General features: G+C 41.1%; 1 protein-coding gene across 1 annotated transcript in view; it reads left to right on the top strand.

Moving 5' to 3' along the window:
* The window catches only part of sirt5 (sirtuin 5), a 40,780-nt gene that overhangs the window by 16,181 nt on the left and 1,719 nt on the right, over positions 1-22,880 (top strand). Inside the window, exons 4-8 of the mRNA XM_028790891.2 lie at positions 2,676-2,901; positions 5,775-5,862; positions 9,675-9,728; positions 15,108-15,231; positions 17,731-17,846. Of these exons, the coding sequence (XP_028646724.1) occupies positions 2,676-2,901; positions 5,775-5,862; positions 9,675-9,728; positions 15,108-15,231; positions 17,731-17,846 (608 nt within the window). The remainder of the gene's footprint in view (positions 1-2,675; positions 2,902-5,774; positions 5,863-9,674; positions 9,729-15,107; positions 15,232-17,730; positions 17,847-22,880) is intronic.

The raw sequence follows: 22,880 nt of genomic DNA, 5'->3' as shown, positions 1-22,880 counted from the left end.
TCCAGCCACTCGGGTCCTCAACAATGAGGATCTCACGAGCTGGATCACCCTCGGGGAAATGTGCCACATGGCCGTAGTGCCGTAACTGACGCTCCCTCACAATGCAGGTCATGTGCCTCATTCGGGACTCCATGAGTAACCGCTCATTCGACACAAAGTCAAACCAACAGTACCCAAGGATTTTCTGGAGAGACACAGTACCAAAGGAGTCCAGTCTTCGTCTCGGGTCACTGGATAGCGTCCATGTCTCGCAACCATATAGCAAGACAGGAAGCACCAGGACTCTAAAGACTTGGACCTTCGTCCTTTTGCATAGATTTTGGGAGCACCACACACCCCTTTCCAGCGACCTCATGACCCCCCATGCTCTCCCAATCTGTCTACTGACTTATTAGGAAGAGTCACCAGGGATATGAATGTCACTGCCAAGGTAAGTAAACCTTTCGACAAGATCGACACTCTCTCCGCAGACAGACACCCTGCTGATGGCCGTGCCCAAGAGGTCATTAAAGGCCTGGCTCTTGGTTTTTATCCAGGACACCCGCAAGCCCAGACACTAGGACTCCTCGCTCAGTCTCTCGAGCGCCCCGATCAGAGTCTCCATTGACTCCGTGATGCAAGAAAGTAGTTTTTAAAACAAAAACAAAAAAAGTTCCTAAAAGTAAAGTGTAAAATCATTACAGTACCTTTGGCGAAATCAGAAGATCCAAAAGTCACCCATTCCCAGTTTAGCTGCTGTTGTGATCGAGTGCACAAAAAAAAAAAAAAGCAAAATGTTGTGAGGCCTCTAAAATACTCACAAAATCAGGGCACAACCTTCACTGGCTATATAAATGTTATGAATTATTATTATTATTATTATAAAGAGAGGTGACATCCCTGGTAGCCTGAGACCAAACAGTGCAGGAAGGCTTCAGACTGCTCAGACTCCAAACGTGAGTAACAGACTTTTAAATGTCCCAAAATATATACAAGATGTCGGCAAACTGTAAAAACTTCTGGCTTGTGAAGGCAGTCTACAACGACTCTTAAGAAAAAAGGAATTTATTGGAAAGATCAGAAATGAGGCAAAAAATGTTTGCCTAAAAAGGCAACCCACAGCAAACAAATCCTAGTCTGCCATCCGAGAACAATTAAACAATTGCTACTCGAAGGATCCACTCGCCAGCTTCACAATATATAGGATGAGGCCGAACCTTTAGTCTTGATGTCAGGGTGGCCCTACCTTGTGGGAGTTCAACCCACAAAACACAGGTAACACAAAGGCACAATACTTACTAATTATAAACGTAATACAGTCAGACAAAAACATGGTTTTACATGCGTCTGTTGCATTCTGGGACTAAACACTTGTCTTGAGTGAAGCAAACCTCTTTAGTCGTGAGGAGAGAATGCTGTGCAGTGACCTAATTGAGGTCTTCTAAACTCAAGCAGATTGGCAAAGTGGGTCCAGAAGAATTCTTTCACCTAAAGAGCAAGTCATATATTTGAGGATATTGATGGATTTTGAGGGGAAGTGCAATTCTGATTAAATGTAGGATTGCTTCCTTACATGGGGGGGGGGGGATGGGGGGGGACAACTGGATTTGAAGCAGAAGCTTTGACTGCTACTAATTTATGCTTACAGTTCCTTCCAAAATTATTGGAACTATTAATTTGTTTTTTGCTGAGCACTGAAGACATTTGTGCAGGAGATCAAAAGACAGACAAAGATGAGAAGAGAGGTCCGAGTTTCAGCTTTTATTCCATGGTATTTACATCTCGATAATGTTAAACAACATAGAGCCAAGCACATTTTGTATCAAACCACCCAGTTTTTCAAGTGAGCAAAGGTATTTCAACAAAATGTTTTCCACTAAATTCAAGTCAAAACTACTTCCATGTTTGGTTGCATATCCCTTGCTTGCAATAACTGCATCAAGCCTGCAGACTCCACCAGATTTCTTCTTCATTGTTTTTTTCTTTCCAGGCTTTTACCACAACATCTTTTAGATGTTGTCTGTTTTGTGGGGTTTCTTTCTTCAGTCTTCCCTTCAGGAGGTGAAATGCATGTTCAGGTGGGTTAGGTTCTAGTGGTTGACTTGGTCAGTCCAAAACCTTTCATTATCCCCACCTACCCAACCTGATGAAGTCATTTGTTTAGGTTGCAGTGTGTTTTGGATCATTGTCTTGCTGCTTAATAAAGTTCCTTCTGATTAGTTTGGATACACTTCTGTGTAAATTGGTAGACAATGTGTTTCTGTAGTTCATTTTGCTATGACTATCATGAGTTAAATCATCAATAAAAATGAGTGAGCCTTTTTTAGCTTGTCATTTAACAATGGACACAAGTAATTACAACACGTGGAAACAGTTTAGGCACTAATTTCTTTAAAGTTACCTTTATTTTTGAAGTCTTTTATTTAAAATTTTGTTAATTTCTGAAAGAAAAAATGGAAATCCATGAAGATTTGAAAAAGGAAAAAATGCCATTTTGTGATGAACAGTCTAAATGCATCTCCAGCTTGGTATCTGTATATTCAGTTTCAGACTTATGCAACACTGTTCCTGTTATGAACTGATTTAAAGTGGTGCTAAACATGTATTGAAATATGTAAAGTATCAACAGATTAAGGTTTTCATAAAATAAAAAGGTTTGCAAATTTAAAATACTAATATTTACTTTTAATCTGCAGGATCTGGCAGCACCTGAGGCATTTTCCAGGAACCCTTCTCGAGTCTGGGAATTCTACCACTACCGTCGTGAAGTCATGTTAACCAAGAATCCCAATCCGGCTCATCTGGCCATTGCAGAATGTGAGGCGAGGCTGAGTAAACAGGGCCGGACTGTTGTGGTGATTACACAGAACATAGATGAGCTGCATACCAGGGCAGGCTCCAAAAACGTCTTTGAAATTCATGGTAAGACTGTGTCCTGAAAGATTTTACTAAATTGCTTTTGAACTGTGCGGTTCTGTGAAGTTCTACTGCTGATATGATAAATATTATCAAAATCCCTGTTGTGTTAACCTAGATTTTTCAGCTTGGACTGTCTTCTTGCTTCCTTCAAACTCTCATCAGTTTCTTAGACACATCGAATTTTGTTTCAGCAGCGCAGTTACCAATTTCTTTTGCCATTTCAACGACATACCTAACCAGCTGATCAAAAAACTCTGTGCACTAGGACTTGCTCCGTCCATATGCAACTGGTTACTGGATTTTCTCACCAACCTCCACCAGTCTGTCAGGATAGGCAAACACACATCCTCTACCCTTACCCTGAGCACTGGTGTGCCGCAAAGATGTGTACTAAGTCCCCTTCTCTATGCACTCTTCACCCATGACTGTCAACCCATCCACCAATCAAACATTATCGTTAAATTTGCTGTTGATACAACTGTCATCGGGCTTGTAACAGACAACAATGAAGCTGCATATAGGGAAGAGGTTCAGACTCTGACAGCATGGTGCAACACCAACAACCTGGTCTTAAATACCAAAAAGACCAAAGAAGTTATTCTGGACTTTAGGACCACTAAAAAGACCAATCACAGTCTAATAACAATCAATGCAGATGCTGTAGAGAGAGTTTCCAGCTTTAAGTTTGTAGGAGTCACCATCTCAGAGGACCTGACCTAGGCCGACAATACAATACAATACAATACAGTTTATTTTTATATAGCCCAAAATCACACAGGAAGTGCCGCAATGGGCTTTAACAGGCCCTGCCTCTTGACAGCCCCCAGCCTTGACTCTCTAAGAAGACAAGGAAAAAAACTCCCAAAAAAAAACCTAGTAGGGAAAAAATGGAAGAAACTTTGGGAAAGGCAGTTCAAAGAGAGACCCCTTTCCAGGTAGGTTGGGCGTGCAGTGGGTGTCAAAAGAAGGGGGTCAATACAATACAATACAATACACAGAACAGAACAACAACTTGGCTATAATAAGCAAAGCACAACAACGCCTCTATTTTCTCAGGATGCTAAGGAGAGCTGTCCTCCCTCAGAAGCTGCTGGTTAATTTCTATAGATGCACTATAGAGAGCATTTTAACTAACTGCATGATGGCCTGCAGGTAAAACAGCTGCACCAAGGTGGCTAAAGAAGCCCTGCAGCGGGTCGTAAAAACAGCAGAGGCCATTACTGGAACTCTTGTATAAGACTCGCTGTGTCAGAAGGGCCAAAAACATTCTCAAGGACAAAACTCATCCTGGAAATTCTTTGTTTGAGCTCCACACATCAAGAAGACGCTTTAGGTCAATCCGTGTACGCACAAACAGACTAAAAAATAGCTTTTTCCCATCTACCATAAACTTACTGAACTCTGAATCTCCTCAGCCTGAGATCATTTTTAGTTGAACATGTGCAATAAGCTATATCAGTAATGTGCAATAAAACTAATGTTATACAATATATAATATGTAATGTACTACAGTGGAACCTCTAGATACGAGTTTAATTCGTTCCAGCACTGAGCTTGTATAGCAAATTTCTCGTATCTAGAACAAACTTCCCCATTAAAAATAATTGAAATCCAGTTAATCTGTTCCGCACCCCAAATATATTAACGTAAAAATCAATTTTCCTAACAAATAACACTGATAAATTATATATACTGTAGTCTACCTTTAATAAATAACACTGGTAAATAATATAACTGATTATTAAAAGAATCAAAACAGGTGTCCAAAGTGCAGTAGAGCATTCAATAAATCTTTAAATAAATAATCCTTAAAACAGTTGTGAAGTGGAGGTTTAAAATACACAAGAATAACAATCCTTTAACACGAGGTTAAAACGTCAAAAGGATGCAGTCTTTATAAAACAGATGACAATCCCCGGTGCTTCTTCTCTGTTAGCGTCTCACCTACGGGCTCTGCAACAGGCGAGACACTCTTAATGCAGCTGACCTTCTCTACACCGTCCTGCTTCAGCTGTTTGGCTTGCCTGCCTGCCTGCCCCCCCCCCCCCACTCTCTCTCTCTCTCTCTCTCTCTCTCTCTTTTTACTTCTTCTCCCCCTTAACCGGCTCGCGCTTCTCTATATATGCGGGGAGGACATGGCAGCTGCAGCCCATCAGCCACAGGAACAATCATGGGTGTGGGCAGTTTCCCACCTGTGCACTTAAGTGAGAAACGCAGACACCGCAGATCGCGGCTCGCAACTGCTACCACGCCCCCTCGCTAAGCCGCGAGCTATACCCACAGCCTGGCTCGTGGCTCGTTACGCGAGCCAATGCTCGCATTTAGATCTGAATTTTTCGCTCATACTTTCCTCGTATTTTGAATTTCTCGTATACAGAGGTGATCGTATCTCGAGGTTCCACTGTATTCATTAACAGGTGCAATAACAATTTCTGCTGCTGTACTTTGAGCAATAATAATTTGCTCTGGTTACTTGATCACTTAACACTGTATATGACATATTTGGAATTATTTGACTTTTCTTTAAATGCACCTTGGGGCTGTCATAAAAAGTAATTTCATTGTGTTACACAATGACAATAAAGTGCTTCAGCTTGATCTTTTAATTCCCCATGCTGGTGTTTTCAAAAGTATTCAGCTGTTGAGAGCACTGTCAAGAAAATTTTTTTTCCTGGGTTGAAAACGCTAGAGAAATATGGATGAAAGGTGAAAACCGAGTCAAAAGTCTGCATTTTTAAACAAAAAGGTTGTAGTGTGGGGTCTTGGGTAAAGCTACCAGATGTCTCTTGTTAATGTTATGGATTTTAAGCCATTGTATAGTTTTGGTGATTGCTGTATTTATTTATTTACTTAACTTGCTGCCTCTTATTTTTAAGGTAGCTTATTCAAAACACGATGCATCAACTGTGGAAATGTAAAAGAAAATTACCGGAGTCCAATATGCCCTGCTTTAGAGGGAAGAGGGTAAGGATTGTTTTTATTTTTTAGGTTGACATTATATCATTTGGGGTAATGCAAAATACAGACTAATAACGTCAATTACTGTAGAAGGGGTAAGATAGGGGTATGCTGGTAGTCAGTTTTTTGGCATAACTAACAAAAAATGTAGATGATTGTACTGTCTGTCTCAAGTTGGGCCAGGCAGATGATGATGATATCCATATTACTAACCGAGAATGCTAAACCGGATGGACGCAGGGACATCCGGCCATGGGTCGTAGCCGCAAAAAGACGTACTGCGCAGACGCCCCAAGAAATGAGGCGCCACGAGAGGCGGCCAAGACCACAGAAAAAAGGAGTGACAACAGAAAAAAGGACACACAGCGCCGCACGAGCAAAACACCCCCCCCCACACACACACACAAGCAACGGACGGGACACACACAAAGAGGACGATTCAACAAGCCCCTGGCACACAAAAAAAAAGAGCCCGCAACCCCCCCCCCCCCCACACACACACACACACACAAGCAACGGACGGGACACACACAAAGAGGAGGATTTAATCCCATTGCACACGAAACGGGACGCACACAAAGAGGAGGATTCAACAAGCCACAAGCACACAAAAAAAAGAATCCGCGAGCACCACACAAAACCCATTGGACACGAAACGGGACAGACTACGGACATAGCACACGAAACGTACACAAAAACAACGATTCAGACCCACGACCACAGTAACATAAATAACAAATGACACACAAAGCCCCATTTCTAAATGAACCGTCCGTATTAAACATACGTCATCTCAACACGTTCACAATATGCAGCATAGGTAGATCTCATTACAATGAGGCACTATTAACCATTCAACCGCAGAAAAGGCTCCATATTAACAGTGAGTGCGATCCTCCTTATTACTTATCCATATTTCTAGAAGAAAAAATGTCTCGGCTCCAAAAACGCAAAGCTCAACTAAAGCTTCTAACTAACGATGTACCTAAAAGTAAAAACTTTATGAACTGCATTAGATCCTACAATAGTTCATTTGCTTTTGCATCTACCGGAGTAAATATCAGGCCACCAAAAGGCAATGGCCCATACTGCTTTCGCATATGTGCACAAATACTGCATCGCATTGGAACAGTATCAACAACGCAAATATGCACAAATCTACATCCTAGATCCACATGACGCAATCTATCAATCAAAGTGCTGCATCGCAACAGGCACGGATTCAAAACGAAACACCTCCCGTCTCAGACATACGTTAACGGCAAGGAAGGCTACAACGGGCTTCTCACACAGCACAGGCAAATCGATTACAGCTCCAAAACAACACGTCCCAAATACTACACATGCAACAACGCGCCTCTCAAACGGCACAAGCAAAACATACACCAGGAAAATTCATTCGGATTAATGAATGTCATTTGCAATCATTGTCATTCAGTTCACTTCCCTGAAGAAACAACTGGCAATACAAGTAATACATTTACACGTTGTTGTCAAAAGGGTCAAATTAGACTGCCTCCTTTACATTCATATCCTGAATATCTACAGAAGCTTCTAACTAACGATGTACCTGAAAGTGAAATCTTTAACAACTGCATTAGATCCTACAAATCGGTATCCACTATGAACATTAACGGTGGCACTGCACGTGACATCCGTCTTGCAAAAATGTTAATTATTGATGAATGTACAATGGCATCCAGTCACTTACTCAACACCATTCATAAACTTCTACAAACGTTTATGAATAATAATACTCGCTTTGGAGGAAAGGGACTTTTATTAGGAGGAGATTTTAGACAGTGCTTAGCTATTCTTCCACATGCCATGCACTCAGCTATTGTTCAGTGCACCTTAAAATACGCAGACAATTGGCATTGCTTTCAAAAGATACAGTTAGTAAAAAAGATACGATGTCCAGAACCAGATCATAACAATTGCTTATTACAACTGGGAGATGGTACACTCACCAATACAGATGGACTTCACCCACATATTATTACAATTCCTCAAGCCTTTATCTGCGACGACTTAGTTACAGACAGATTTGGAACAGCAATCTCATTAGACCAAATGCCCCTTTTAACACGACGCACTATATTATGTCCAAAAAATATTAATGTGGAAAACATAAATACCCAAGTCATTCCATTACTTCCTGGAGAGACACAACTCTTTCTAAGCTCTGACAAACTTGACTCTGATCACAACAATAACCATCTTCATTGACATTACAAGTTCTGACCTGGAATTACCTTTTACACTTAAACGGCATGTACAAAGAAATTTTTCAATAAACCTTTACACTGTGCCACACACTTTATTGTTTGCTTTCTATTTGCATCATCTACACCTTCACACTATTCTATATCTCATTCATACATCACGCTCTTTGTCATTCCCAACACCAGGGGTTGGCGAGCGAAGCGAGCAGGGGGCGGAGCCCCCTAGTACTTTAATAATCCCCAATGATGACCTTTGGGAGTCAGAGAAAAGGGCAGCCATTGTAGCTGTAATTTCCACGTCAAGGCCCAATGGATCCCGTCTGGCAGTAGCAGGTTTTAAACCACCAACTTTTCAGACACCATTGCAGATCCTTAGCCACAGAGACACCACTCCACCCTGGGTTTGGCTGACTTTTTTTTTTTTTCTTCCTTCATTTGAGCAAACGTTTTAAATGTGTTCCTATCTTACAAACCAGGGCTATGGAGTCGGTAGATAAATCCTTCGACTTCGACTCCTCTGGTACTTCTGACTCCGACTCCTCTGTATTTAATATGCTAATGTATTTTCCATGTTGATTGAAGGAAGGCAACATACACGTCATTTAACCACAGAGCTACTGGCTAGGAAGCTGACTCTTTACCGTATTGGCCAGTTTAAACAAAAGACGAGAACCCCTGAACACACATCAGGCCATAGCACACACCTCCATCTACATCATTACACTTGTTTACACTCAAATGAACTTGTTAAACACATTATATCTGAAATAAAATGAAAACACTTTCTGTAATGTACCATAATCCAGATTACAGTGTGTGAGTGTCAGGTTGTGTAATAGCTCAGCTGAACTTCACAGTAGTAGTAACGCAACTGTGCACTGGGCTTTATTCTTACATCAGTGAAGTACTTAATTATGACTATTGTTTGTGAAATGGGACATTTGAACTTGCTGCATTTTTTTTCATTACAATTTAAAATTATTAGGAGTCGGAGTCAGTACATTTTTGCTGACTCCGACCCCGACTCCAGGCATCCAAAATTGTCTCCGACTCGACAGCCCTGTTAAAAATGGCATTTTTTTCATTTGGCACTATCAAATTGAGGTATTCATAAAATATTACTGCACTCTCCAGTCTCCGTACTTCTAAAATTAATACCATCCAGTACCGTACTTCAGTCACTCAACTGTCACAAAATTGTTGTCATACCTATCTTTGCCATTAAACAGTGCAACAGTAGTGATAGATGACTAGACAGAAAGGCAAACCCTACAAGGCCCGTCCTTTTGACACCATTAAAGAAATGACTGTCAAATTTACTTTTGTGTTTGTGTCTCAGTTTTGTAGTTTATAGACTGTACAATGTAAAAATTGAATGTTCCTTTACTATTTGAAATTTTTTTTAAGATATGGCAAAAAGACTTCAATGGCATAATATGTAAATGTTGTGACTAGAAATGTGGTGTTATGCATTTTGTTGCCTTTCTATTTTAACCAGCTTTCTTCTGTGTCCTGTTTATTTAATGAGATGTAAATATAATAAAACGTGCACTTTCATGTGAACATTGGCAATAATTACTTTTCTTTTATTAGTGCCCCAGATCCTGATGCAGTTGATGTACAGATACCTGTTGAACATCTCCCAAGGTGAGTCTCTATCTGTCCATCCCGACCCCGGTAAAAAAAAAAACACATTTCCCCATGGGGACAAATAAAGGTCTGTCTGTCTATCTATCTATACATCTATTGATCACATTCATATTGGCTGTTACATCCATGTATATGTGTATCCACTAAAAAAATGTTTTAGTTTTGGAGACCCAGTCGATGCTGTAACAAGGTCCTCTAGCTGGAGCAGCCGCAGAGCAGAGTTTGCTAATTTTTCTGTGTGTATGTTTGTTCACTCATAAATTGAAAGTTAGTTGTGATCATTTTGTTTATAGGTCAGAGTATTCAAAACTACTTGGTTTGGCTGGTATTGTTTCTTTCAGTATCTTTAATTATTATTACACCAGTAACGGCGCACTGCACAGTAACGTACAGTGCAGTGAATCCACTTGACTTCTAGTTTTCCTCCTCTTTATTTCTCTGTACGTTTAGCATTCATTTGCTCAGAGGTTGATGCGCTTGCTGCTTCCTGAGTAGCTCTTCTCCACTCTAGCTTCCCGCTTCTTCACTTCTTTCGTCGGCATGTTTTCGCGTTAAAACTGATCAAGTCAGTCAGTGTTTGTATTGCAATTACTTAGTATGTTTTCCTTAATTTTTCAGTTAAGCTGGCACTTAAGTCTTCAATCTGCCTCAAGAATGATTTAAGATATGAAGAGGTAGGGGAAGTGAAGGTGAAAGTGGAAGGGATGAGAACAGTGCCTGTATGCATGCGCTGCACGGCCACTCTGTTGGCCACTCCCAAGAGTTGATTCTACAATAAAATAAAATAAAAATAGGAATAATCTTGGAGGTCAATCATCACTCCGAAAGCGGATATTAGACGTCACGTAGTATATGTGTACCAAATTTCAGGTCAATAGTTCAAACGGTTTTGCGAGCTACAGGTGAATTAAAATCAAGGACAGACAAACAAACAGCAACGATAGCGTATTATACAGTGCATCTGGAAAGTATTCACAGCGCATCACTTTTTCCACATTTTGTTATGTTACAGCCTGATTCCAAAATGGATTCAATTCATTTTTTTCCTCAGAATTCTACACACGACACCCCATAATGACAACATGAAAAAAGTTTACTTGAAGTTTTTGCAAATTTATTAAAAATAAAAAAAAACAGAGAAATCCCATGTCCATAAGTATTCACAGCCTTTGCTCAATACTTTGTCGATGCACCTTTGGCAGCAATTCCAGCCTCAAGTCTTTTTGAATATGATGCCACAAGCTTGGCACACCTATCCTTGGCCAGTTTCGCCCATTCCTCGTTGCAGCACCTCTCAAGCTCCATCAGGTTGGATGGGAAGCGTCGGTGCACAGCCATTTTAAGATCTCTCCAGAGATGTTCAATCAGATTCAAGTCTGGGCTCTGGCTGGGCCACTCAAGGACATTCACAGAGTTGTCCTGAAGCCACTCCTTTGATATCTTGGCTGTGTGCTTAGGGTCGTTGTCCTGCTAAAAGATGAACTGTCGACCCAGTCTGAGGTCAAGAGCGCTCTGCAGCAGGATTTCATCCAGGATGTCTCTGTACATTGCTGCTGTCATCTTTCCCTTTATCCTGACTAGTCTCCCAGTCCCTGCCGCTGAAAAACATCCCCACAGCATGATGCTGCCACCACCATGCTTCACTGTAGGGATGGTATTGGCCTGGTGATGAGCGGTGCCTGGTTTGCTCCAAACGTGACGCCTGGCATTCACACCAAAGAGTTCAATCTTTGTCTCATCAGACCAGAGAATTTTCTTTCTCATGGTCCGAGAGTCCTTCAGGTGCCTTTTGGCAAACTCCAGGCGGGCTGCCATGTGCCTTTTACTAAGGAGTTGGCTTCCGTCTGGCCACTGTACCATACAGGCCTGATTGGTGGATTGCTGCAGAGATGGTTGTCCTTCTGGAAGGTTCTCCTCTCTCCACAGAGGACTTCTGGAGCTCTGACAGAGTGACCATCGGGTTTTTTGTCACCTCCCTGACTAAGGCCCTTCTCCCCCGATCGCTCAGTTTAGATGGCCGGCCAGCTCTAGGAAGAGTCCTGGTGGTTTCGAACTTCTTCCACTTACGGATGATGGAGGCCGATGTGCTCATTGGGACCTTCAAAGCAGCAGAAATTTTTCTGTAACCTTCCCCAGATGTGTGCCTCGAGACAATCCTGTCTCGGAGGTCTACAGACAATTCCTTTGACTTCATGCTTGGTTTGTGCTCTGACATGAACTGTCAACTGTGGGACCTTCTATAGACAGATGTGTGCCTTTCCAAATCATGTCCAGTCAACTGAATTTACCACAGGTGGACTCCAATGAAGCTGCAGAAACATCTCAAGGATGATCAGGGGAAACAGGAGGCACCTGAGCTCAATTTGGAGCTTCATGGCAAAGGCTGTGAATACTTATGTACATGTGCTTTCTCAATTTTTTAATTTTTAATAAATTTGCAAAAACCTCAAGTAAACCTTTTTCATGTTGTCATTATGGGGTGTTGTGTGTAGAATTCTGAGGAAAAAAATGAATTTAATCCATTTTGGAATAAGGCTGTAACATAACAAAATGTGGAAAAAGTGATGCGCTGTGAATACTTGCCGGATGTACTGTATATGAAGATTCAGAGTTCATTTGTTTTGTTGCTGCGTGTGAACTCCATTTTAATTAGACACAAAACAGAAGAGTATTGCTAGTGAAACATTTTAAGATTTTGCTCTGGTTAATACTTTTTGTTTTAAAGACCTGACAATGTGCACACTCAGATGGTAATGATAAAGACTTGGTGAGTGTTGTGTTAGATACATTAATATTCCCATGTTTACTTCTAATTGTAGTGTTTGTTCCTTTAAGACCATTAAGGGTCAACAACCAAACCATAACATTCTCAAACCCAGTTAATCTAATTCAGGGTTGCAGTGAAACAGAGTAACATTCGAGTAAATTAAAGGAATACTCCACCGAAAATGGATATTTTATTTAAATGTTACTTCACATAGTTTGTAGTGGTGGGCGAGAAAAATTTTTAATTTCGTGTTTTCGTGGAGAAATTACATATTGAAGATTCATACTGAGTGGAAATCTACAATGACCAATTCTGGACAATGGCAAGCCATGTGGAAAAAACATCCGTGGAAAAAATTCTCACATAAATCATGTTGCACACTCCACGAGTCAAGGTATTGATTTGTATGGTCAAAGCATACAAAATGTGTGCATTTTCACTAAAATATTATTAAATATTATTAACAGTTTTTTCTTGAAAATGATGACTTATCTGTTGACATTCAATGTGCAGTTTTTAGGAAGTAACTGTTAACATAACACTTTAGCAAAACAAAATGCACAAGTGTTTTGCACATTTATGGCCAAACAAATGCACAACAGACATGATGATTAATTATGCCACACTAGTTACAAAAGATTTTCTTTTTTTCCATGGATGTTTATCATATTGTTTGTCGATGTCCAGACCTGATCGCCAGAGGGTTCCTTTGAGTTTGAATTTTCAATATGCAATTTCTCCATAAATATAGGAAACTTCAGTTTCTGTATTACATCTTGCCTGAAGAAGGGGCCTGAGTTGCCTCGAAAGCTTGCATATTGTAATCTTTCTAGTTAGCCAATAAAAGGTGTCATTTTGCTTGGCTTTTCTCTACATTCATAATGGCTAACACGGTACAGCACCCTAGTACTACAATTTCTCCATGAAAATGTAAGAATCATTTTTTTTTTTTCACCCGCTATAAAGTACACAGGGTAAGTGAATTATTAATATATATATCATTTTTGGATGTAGTATTCCTTTAACGATGAAACTGAAAATTGAAGAAGAGGGAATGAAACGTTCCTTGGGACTACCACAATAGTAATGCATCTGCTTACATGATTTAGACTAGTAGAGTGTACACTACTGTTCACTCCTAACTTATTGCAAAACTAACCCAACCTATTAAGGGGTAAGTTCTTGTAACACCAGCAACTCAACTCTAATTTAATAAACTAATTGTAAAGAAAACCAAAGGCCAAAGGGTTTGGGCGGGTCAGGGTTGAAAAAGTCCTATTTTAAATGCTTCACATCCAGTATATTCACATTAGGCTATTCATATTCCATGACATACATAACCTTACACTTGTCCTGGGATTAGAATAAAGTCATGTCATGAGTGACTACTCAATGAGGCTGATATCAGGAAGTCCATACAGCCATAGAAATCTGTGTGGCTCCACGTGTCTCATCAGCTTCTTACACAGCCTTCCTGTACATTCACGACTCCTGTTCTGCTTCATACCACCGATTTCAGGTCAGATGTAACACCATCTGCACTCAGTTCCATAAACTGCCCCTGCCTGGTGAGGGACAACTGGCCAATCTGGGTAAGCTCAGAAAATGGCCAATTGAACTGGCAGTGTAAATATATTTGACATTTCTTGGTATCATTTGTTTTGATATTTCCAATAGCAATTGAAAACAACTGTGGCTCCTGGCCTTTGAATATCATGTGTGAGTTCGGGTCCTAACACCAGCACTTTCCATAAAACACACGTTTATTATCTACAGAGGTCCAACACAGCACACAGTGCCCCCAGCACTAATCACCCTCACCATGGGTCTCTTGTCCAAATGTCCGTGGGCCGCCTTTCCTCTCCTCCCGGGAGCTTCGTCCTGCTCCCGCTCCTGACTCTAGCTTCCTGATTGTAGGGAGGCAGCCCCTTTTATTCTCACCTGGATGTGCTGCAGGTGCCTGATGACACTCTTCCGGCAGCACTTCCTGGTGTGGCGGAAGTGCTGCCCTTGCACCTGGAAGCACTCTGGGCGTCGTTGGAAAGATCTTCCTTCACCTTCGTAGGTGTGATGGAAGTGTACGTTTCCTGGGCTCGCTGAGGCTTGGTGCGCCCCCTGGCGATGGCCACGGGCCCCAACGGGCTTGAGCCTCCTTGCTACTCTCCCAATCCAGGGCGGTTGCCCCCTCGTGGCCCGGGGGACGTATAAACTACCTCCTGGTCCTTCCAGGCGTCCCGGCTGGGTCTGTCCCTCAGCCTCCTGTGACACATGCAACAGTCATGCCAAGTCCTTGACAGATAATTAGCATAGGTATAGTAAATAAGTATTTAGAAAGTTATTAAGAATTTTAGAAAGTGTTTTTAAGAATGTTTTAACTGTATGTACTTATTAGGGTTCAGGTTTTGGCCCCTGTGGCCCTGAAGTGGATTAAGCAGGCTGGAAAAACCGATGCCCCAAATTATATCAGTTGATACCTGCCGTAGTTGTGCACAAAAGCCAATGTGCTCCACATGTGCAGTATTGTCTTTGCTTATTTTTAACTTTATAAAGCAATTTACTTGCTTATACTTACCCTCTGTAACTTTTTATAAATATTTCTTCTTTTGCAGATGTGAGGAGAAAGCTTGCAATGGATTGCTGCGGCCCAATGTTGTCTGGTTTGGAGAGACGCTCGATTCTGACATTTTGAGTCAAGTAGAAAAGCAGTTAGATGTGTGTGACCTCTGCCTCGTGGTAAGTTGTCAACATCTTTAAAGAAACAAAAACACAGTGATGGTATGGAGCTCTCTAATGATTTCTGTGATATACACCAATGTAGTGGTGTGATTAAAATTTGCTTAAAAATTCACACGTGAAACTCTATAAAAGTGTTGTATAAATTTTTGGTCTTAGAGCTATGTGTTCTTTATTAGGAGGCTGAGCAGATATGTAGGGACATTTCACTGTAGACATTTTGCAAGTTTAACTCTTTGAGGGTTGAATATTTTTTCCAAAAAACGTACATTTCTGAAAAGCAATGGCATCATACAGACATCAACATAAAACGTCTCGTTGTTGCATGCTGTGGCTGCCAGTTTGCCAAGAATGTGCTGCCAGGCTGTCTTTGCTTGGCTGGGGCAGCAGCAGCGGTCACGGTCGCAGTGCATTGCAATCTGGGTTCTACCTCTTGTCAATGTTAAGTGGCAGTCCTCCCATGCGAACAGTGCCATGGGCGCGTCTGCTACTTGAACCTGATCAGCACCACGAATAGCTGGGGACCAATCAGCTGAAGCCAGAACCTCACAATCGTCTTCGATCGCTTCTATCAAAATCAGAGTCTGACAGGCAAAACGTCATCCCCGGAGTGTTCTATTTTACAAATCCACTTGGATCTCTCGCCAGGTGTCAGGGCCAATTTTGCAGTTATTTGTGCCTTGCCACTCATGGGAGTGTAGGAAATCTCAGGTCAAAACCAACGAAGCTAACTTTCTTTCTAGCAACAAGACTCCAACTAAAACAGAACGGTTGGTTTTGTCACAGTTGACAGTTGATTACCATCGTCAACTCCTCCTTTTGACAAAAGTCGACATCAGCCTTGAAAGAGTTAAGTAAAGTGTCTTGGAACGTACCCATCAAATATATGACCAAGTTTTACTTTATTGTGTTTTAAGAATGAATTCTGAACACTTTGAAATCATGCTTTTTTTATTTCTGTTGTGTCCTGACTAACTGGTACGAGAAACCCCCCACATATTCTATACTGTTCCACAAGTCTTGATGCCTAGTTATACAGGACTTCAAGCTTTTTGAAATTCCCTCCTTTTTTTGCCATCTGTACCTGAAAACCCTCATTTTCAGGTCACTTTTGGACCATATCTTGTGTATGAAATTATTCTTTACTAGCTGTCCCCCGTGGCTTCGCCCACATAGAAGTGAAACAGGACAGTGAGGTGGGCCCTGCCTGGCTCCCCACTCTTGACGTCACATTTCCTTCTCCCCTCGGCCCGCAGCCTTTGTCTCAGATTAGCGCGAATATATCGCTCCTGCAAGTGAACTCTGATTCTTAGCGCGATGAGAGAAGTCAGAAAATCAACCGGAATGTTCAAGCAAATTCTAGAAAAAAAAAAACCCATCTAAATCTTTTAAGTAGTTCTCTCATTCGCTAGCTTAAATGGATGTAAGATACGGCCCGAGGCTGGTGCGTGAGTGAGGAGGGCCTCATGTTCCTTCCCCTCGGTCTGCTGCGTCTCTCTCAGATGAATGCAAATAAATTGCTGCCGCAAGCGAACTGTGATACTTAGTGCAATGAGAGAAGTCGCAAAATCAACCACAATGTTGAAGCAAAAATCTAAATCTGTTTTTCACAAGAGATCTACTTAACGGACAGACAGACGTTGGATTTTATACAGAGAGAGATGATAAAGAATCCACCATTAGGTGTTTTCAGTAAAAATGATCACATGCATGGTGCATCAACCGACCCCAGGAGTTCACTCCCGAGTAGTCAAAGGTACTCCTTTTCATAAGTCTTTGGGGACTAGGGGGACAGGTAATAGAAGCACGTGGAGTGACATTTTATGTTGTGTCAAGGTTGCTGATTACAGATATTGGTAAAGAATCAAATATCAAAAATATCATGTTTCTAGGCCTTTAAGAGCCACTCCCAGAATGTTCAAAATTACACATTTCAAACAACAAAGACATGTGGGGTACAAATTAAAAGGCAGTGATTACAAATGTGATGTTATTTTTGATCCTTTATTAGCCCTCTGTGCTCAATCAGATGGTGGAAAATGATACATTTCTATTACCAATGAGAATATTTAGACTGTAAACATTTAAATTGTAGAACACATTTTAAGGTTTGATGTAACATTTCTTATTATATACTTCAACCTCATGAAGTAAATCATTATATTTCTTATTAACACCTCAAACTAGGACGGTTTATGCTAATTCAGGCCTTTTATATCTTATACTATAAATACGCTTTATGCAAACACTGATAGTTGTGGCTTTTATTTGATCTCGTACCTCATTGCTCCTGTTTTCTCATGGCAGTGCCCCAGAATGCAGCTGCAGGGTATTTACAGTGATTTATTTTATTGTTAGGACGGTTTCACGATTATCGTAATGAAGTAACATCGTAATGGTGATTGCAAGTTACCTGCTCACTCTCAGTAAGACTGAGCCTGGCCGTTGGGGTCCACAGTAGATTAATGATCACATTTTCATACTTTTCTTCATCTGCAGGTTGGAACCTCCTCGATTGTCTACCCTGCTGCTTTGTTTGCTCCCCAAGCAGCAGCAAGAGGTGTGCCAGTGGCAGAATTCAACATGGGAACCACAACTGCTACAGGCAGCTTCAAGTAAAGCAGACTGGATTTCTTTTTTATTTTTAGAAACAAGAATTCTTAACATGTTTAGTGTATTTAAGATGTTCTAAAAAAAACTAACGGCGTACTCCACTCTGGGATCATGGGAATGTTATCTCCATTCTTCATAAAAATATGAGCCATGACTACAGATAAGATGAGCAACATAGCAGTTTTGTTTTGCAAAATGTTCCCCAAAAAAATGAGTTTTGCATGTTGTTTAGCAGATTGTGAAACTCACTAAAATTAAAACTTTTTTAGTGGGATAGGAAGGGTGAAAAGCAAGGAACCTGAAGGTTATTCTGCAGCTGAAACCGTGGGGTCCTTCCTTAGTTACCCACCAATGCTGCTGCCAGTCTTAGACATCTCTTACTGTGCAGCTCCACGTGTCTCATCAGCTTTCTGCACGGCCTTCCTGTACATTCACAACTCCAGTTCTGCCTCACATAACTGACTTCAGGTCAGAGGTAACGCCATCTGCACTCACTTCCCGAAATCCATAAACTGGTTCAAGCCAGTTCTGGTGGCGGCATAACTGGAATAAATGGATTTTAGCAGCACCTCCACAGTGCCGTGTAACTGCACCCGCCTTTCCACACTGCACCAGAATAAACGTTGTCATGGTTTTGCACATCAAGAAAAACGTTTTCAGATGAGATGACAGTCAATATGCAAAATATGCTTATGGCAAACACTTTTTTTTTTTTTTTTTTTAAAGGAGCAAAACTCTAAGCTGCAAATTCAGTTTTTCACTGATTGTTTTGCTCTTCACTAACTGAGTAAAGTCATTTTTGGGCAGAATATTCCTTTAAACCAGTGGACTCGTACGCTTTTCTTGTGTGCTACAAAGTGAGATGCAGAAGAGTGACAGATTCATTACAAGGGGGCTTCGCTCGCCTACCCCCGGTGTTGGGTAACCCGAAATACATTGATGAATGTATGAGATATGTTTGTAGCTCCGTTAGTCGAGCTGTTTGGTTTTGGAGCCGAGACAGTTTTGCTTCCGCGGTTTCAGACGCGCGTTGTAGGCACCGACGTCTATTGTTTTTGTCCATGCGGGCTCGTGTTTGTAGCTCCGTTAGTGGAGCTGTATAGTTTTGGAGCCGTGACCGTGACTCCATTAGTTCTCTGTTGTTTACCGTTAGTAATATGAATAATTGCACTTACTGTTAATACGGAGCGGTTTCTGTGGTTGTACTGTTAATAATGCATCACTGTAATGTGATTCACTTATGCTGTATAGTTTGGACGTGTGAGGATGACGCACGTTCAGTACGGAGCGTTCGTTTATTCTTATTACAGTTTGGACGTGTGAGGATGACGTACATTTAAAACGGAGCGTTCGTTTATTCTTATTACGCGTTGTAGGCGCCTTCGGCTTTCGTACTAACTCACGCCTTCTGTACTATTATGCTGTGTATGGTGGACTTTTGTGGACTCTGTACTTTTTCCCGTTTCACTCTGGGGCAGGGGGCTGAATCCTCTTTTTTGTGTGGCTGTGTCGTTACCTATGGGCGCGTTGCCTCATTTCTTATTTATGTTAGTTGGGCTCCTTTGTTTTTGAGCCGTGACGCGTTGTAGGCGCTTATTTACGTTAGTTGAGCTAATATTATACCTCCGGTGCCGTGTGTGTGTTTCATGTGGTAGTCGTTGTAGGCGCATGCGCCCTCCGTACTATCTCGGGTTTGACTATGCTTTGATTTGTGGATGTTTGGAGACGCCGTACTCTCTCCGGTTTGATTGTGGGGCGAGACGCCGAAGCCTGTTGTTTCTTTTGTTTGTGAGTACTCATATTATTGTATTACTGTAATGTGATTCACAAATGCTGTGGAGTCCGTATCTCTGGGGCTTCTGTACCATCTCGGGGGTCTGCCTGAGGTGTGTTAGACGTGCGTTGTAGGCGCACGCACCTTCCGTACTATGTCGGGTTTGACTATGCTGTGTAGTGTGGACGGTTTGGGTTCAGTATTGTCTGTGCTCGTTGCTTTATTTCGTATTTCTGTTAGTTGAGCTGTCGGCGCCTGCGCACTATGTCTCTTGCGTCCATGGGCATGCCATGTACCTGCGTCCATATCCGGTTTGTTCTCGGTTAGTAATATGGATCTGTCATGGCTACGACGTAACTTGGAAGTAGATATCAGCCTTAAGAAAGAAAAGAGAAGCTTAATGACGCATCAGAATGTGTTAAAACTGCTGCTTTGCAGCAAGGAGGTTGTGGCTTCACTTCCTTGGTCCTCCCTGCCTGGAGAGCACTATATAAATGTAAAGAACTGTTATTATAACTTTTATAAGGGCTCTTTTTTCATTTAGCACACGATTTGGAAGTTCATTTAAAAGTAAGAATCATCATCTCATTATATTTGTGCAAACCTTTTGGTTTACAGCAGTGGTCTCAAGCTCCGCTCCTGAAGGATCCCGGTGGCTGCAGGTTTTCATTCCAACCCTTTTCTTAATTAGTGACCTGTCTTTGCTGCTAATTAACTTCTTTTGAATTCATTTTATTTGACTTGCTCTTGAAGTCTCAGACCCCTTAATTGTTTCTTTTTCCTTAATTAGCAGTCAAACAATAATAAGGCACAAAATGGGCCAAAACAACTGGTGTCCATCATACAATATCTGAAAATAAAGAAAGGTGAAGGTCTCAGGAATATCGATCTGCTCAGGTCCCCAGCGCTCTTAGAAAAGAGCAAATCAACAATTTCAGACGTGTCTGCTATTACACAATGAGAGCAGCGACAAGGGTTTAATTAACAACAAGACTCAGCACCTGATTAAGCAACTGGTTGGAGTGAAATTGGTTGGATTTTGAGGCCCTGACTTAGGTGGTCTTTTATTGGCTCAATCACTTCAGGTTTCATTTCTGTTTGGGTGCCATTTAAGGAAAGAAATGAAGCAATTCAGAGGAATAATGAAGAAATTCAAGGGCACAAATCTTAAAATAAAAAAAAAAATCAATTAAAATGAAAGGAAAAAGAATTAATCAGCAGCAAAAAGAGGTCATTGATTAAGAAAAGGGTTGGAATGAAAACCTGCAGCCACTGCGGCCCTCCAGAACTGCAGCTTGAGAGCACTGCTTTAAACCAAAAGGTTTGCACAAATATAATGAGACGATGATTCTTACACTTTTAAGTTAACTTCCAAATCATGTGCTAAATGAAAAAGCCGTTTTAAAAGTTTTAATAATAATTCTTTACATTTATATAGCGCTGTCCACTCGGGGAGGACCCAAGAAGTGAACCCACAAGCTCCATACTGCAAAGCAGCAGTTATAACACACTCTGATGCGTCATTGAGCTTCTCTTTTCTTTCTTCAGGCTGATTTTCTACTTCTGAGTTACGTCGTAGCCATGACAGATCATGAAGTGCTGGCTCTTCTTGCCCTCCAGGTTTGCTGCTACTCTTGCTAACACATTTTTTTTTTCTGTAGGCAAATGTATTTGTTCCTCAAATCTTTCCAATTTTTTTTTTTTTTTTAATTTAAATTTTATTTTATTAAAATCAAAAAACATTCCATACACGCAAGTCAAGTTTAACAAAACTGGTTTGAAACAAATGGACCCCCACCCATGAGAAAGAGAGCAGGGCCAACAGAGTAGCACTTGAAGAATAGTAACAGTAGGTAAAAAAATAAATGAATAAAAATAGATAGAATAGAAAAAGAGGCTTATTCTAAAATGTTATTGATCTGACCCTGCCAGGTTGTGATAAAAGTTTTGCACGGGTCCTCTAAGTGACAATTTGATTTTTTTCCAATCTTTATAAATAATACGCTACTGTGGCTGTTTGTTTGTTTGTCTGTCCAGGATTTTAAATCACCTGTCGCTCGCAAACCTTTTGACTTATTGACCTGAAATCTGGTACTCATATACTACGTGACGTCTACTATCAGTTTTCGGGGTGATGATTGACCTCCAAGGTTATTCCTCTTTTTATTTTATTGCTAAGTCAACTCTTGGCAGCGGCCAGCAGGGCGCCGTTCTCATTCCCTCCCACCTTCGCCATCACTTCCCCTACCTCTTCATATCTTAACTCGTTCTTGAGGCAGATTGAACACTTGAGTGCCAGTTTAAGTGAAAAATGAAAGAAAATGTACTAAGTAATTCCAACACAAAAACTGACTTAATAAATTTTAACGAGAAAAGATGCCGACGAAAGAAGACAAGAAGCGGACCGCTAGGGTGGAGACAAGAAGATCTGCTCAGGAAGCAGCAAGCGCATCAACCTCTGAGCAAATGAATGGTAAACATACAGAGAAAGAAAGAGGAGGAAAACTAGGAATGATCAAGTCAAGTGGATTCACTTCATGTTATCGTTATAGCAGTGCGCCGTTACTGCTTTTAGATAATATATAACATCAGTAATCCACTGACTTAATCTTGGATCTTTTCACTTTTTTATACTTTTGCTGAATTCCAAACTGAAAGACAAATGGAAACGCATTTTAGGAACTACGTGGTTATTAAAGCGGCCAATCCGAGTCGTGGGGGTCTGCGCAGGGTTGACATTGATGTGATTGTAGTTGCTTTTTTGAGGAGGTGCAATGTGGTAGACACTCCGTAGGCGACGCAGATTTATGGCATAAGGTCAATTCAGAAGTATAAGTCAGCCTTTAATATAAACTTCCATTTTAGGCTAAAACAATATTTAAACTTTAAAGGATGCAGCACTATATAAAATGTACTTCCGATCGAATAGCAGGACCTGAATTCAAATTAGCTGTACTGACAAGAGCACACACGGTTGACAAGCCCAACTTCCCACCTCATGAAACAAGAATGACGTCTCGCCTGACCAAAGGCCTGTCCGTAATTGTGGATTCAAACAAATGGCCAACATTCTGAAATATTAAAACTCCAGAAGAGCTTTGGTGATTTAGAAAGGAAAATGAAAGCCATCACTTAATTCCAAAGAGAGTTAACTTTTGTGGGTACTTTTCTATTATTGTGACGAATGATTAAGGTGCCATTTGTACCTGCAGCCTTAGAATTTTGGAAACTAATTTTAATGTTAGGGTTCGGTTCTGGAGGA

Source organism: Erpetoichthys calabaricus, chromosome 6 (genome assembly GCF_900747795.2).
Source record: "Erpetoichthys calabaricus chromosome 6, fErpCal1.3, whole genome shotgun sequence".
Taxonomy (NCBI): domain Eukaryota; kingdom Metazoa; phylum Chordata; class Cladistia; order Polypteriformes; family Polypteridae; genus Erpetoichthys; species Erpetoichthys calabaricus.
Note: the sequence above shows the minus strand (reverse complement) of the source record. Positions and strands in the feature narration are given on the sequence as shown.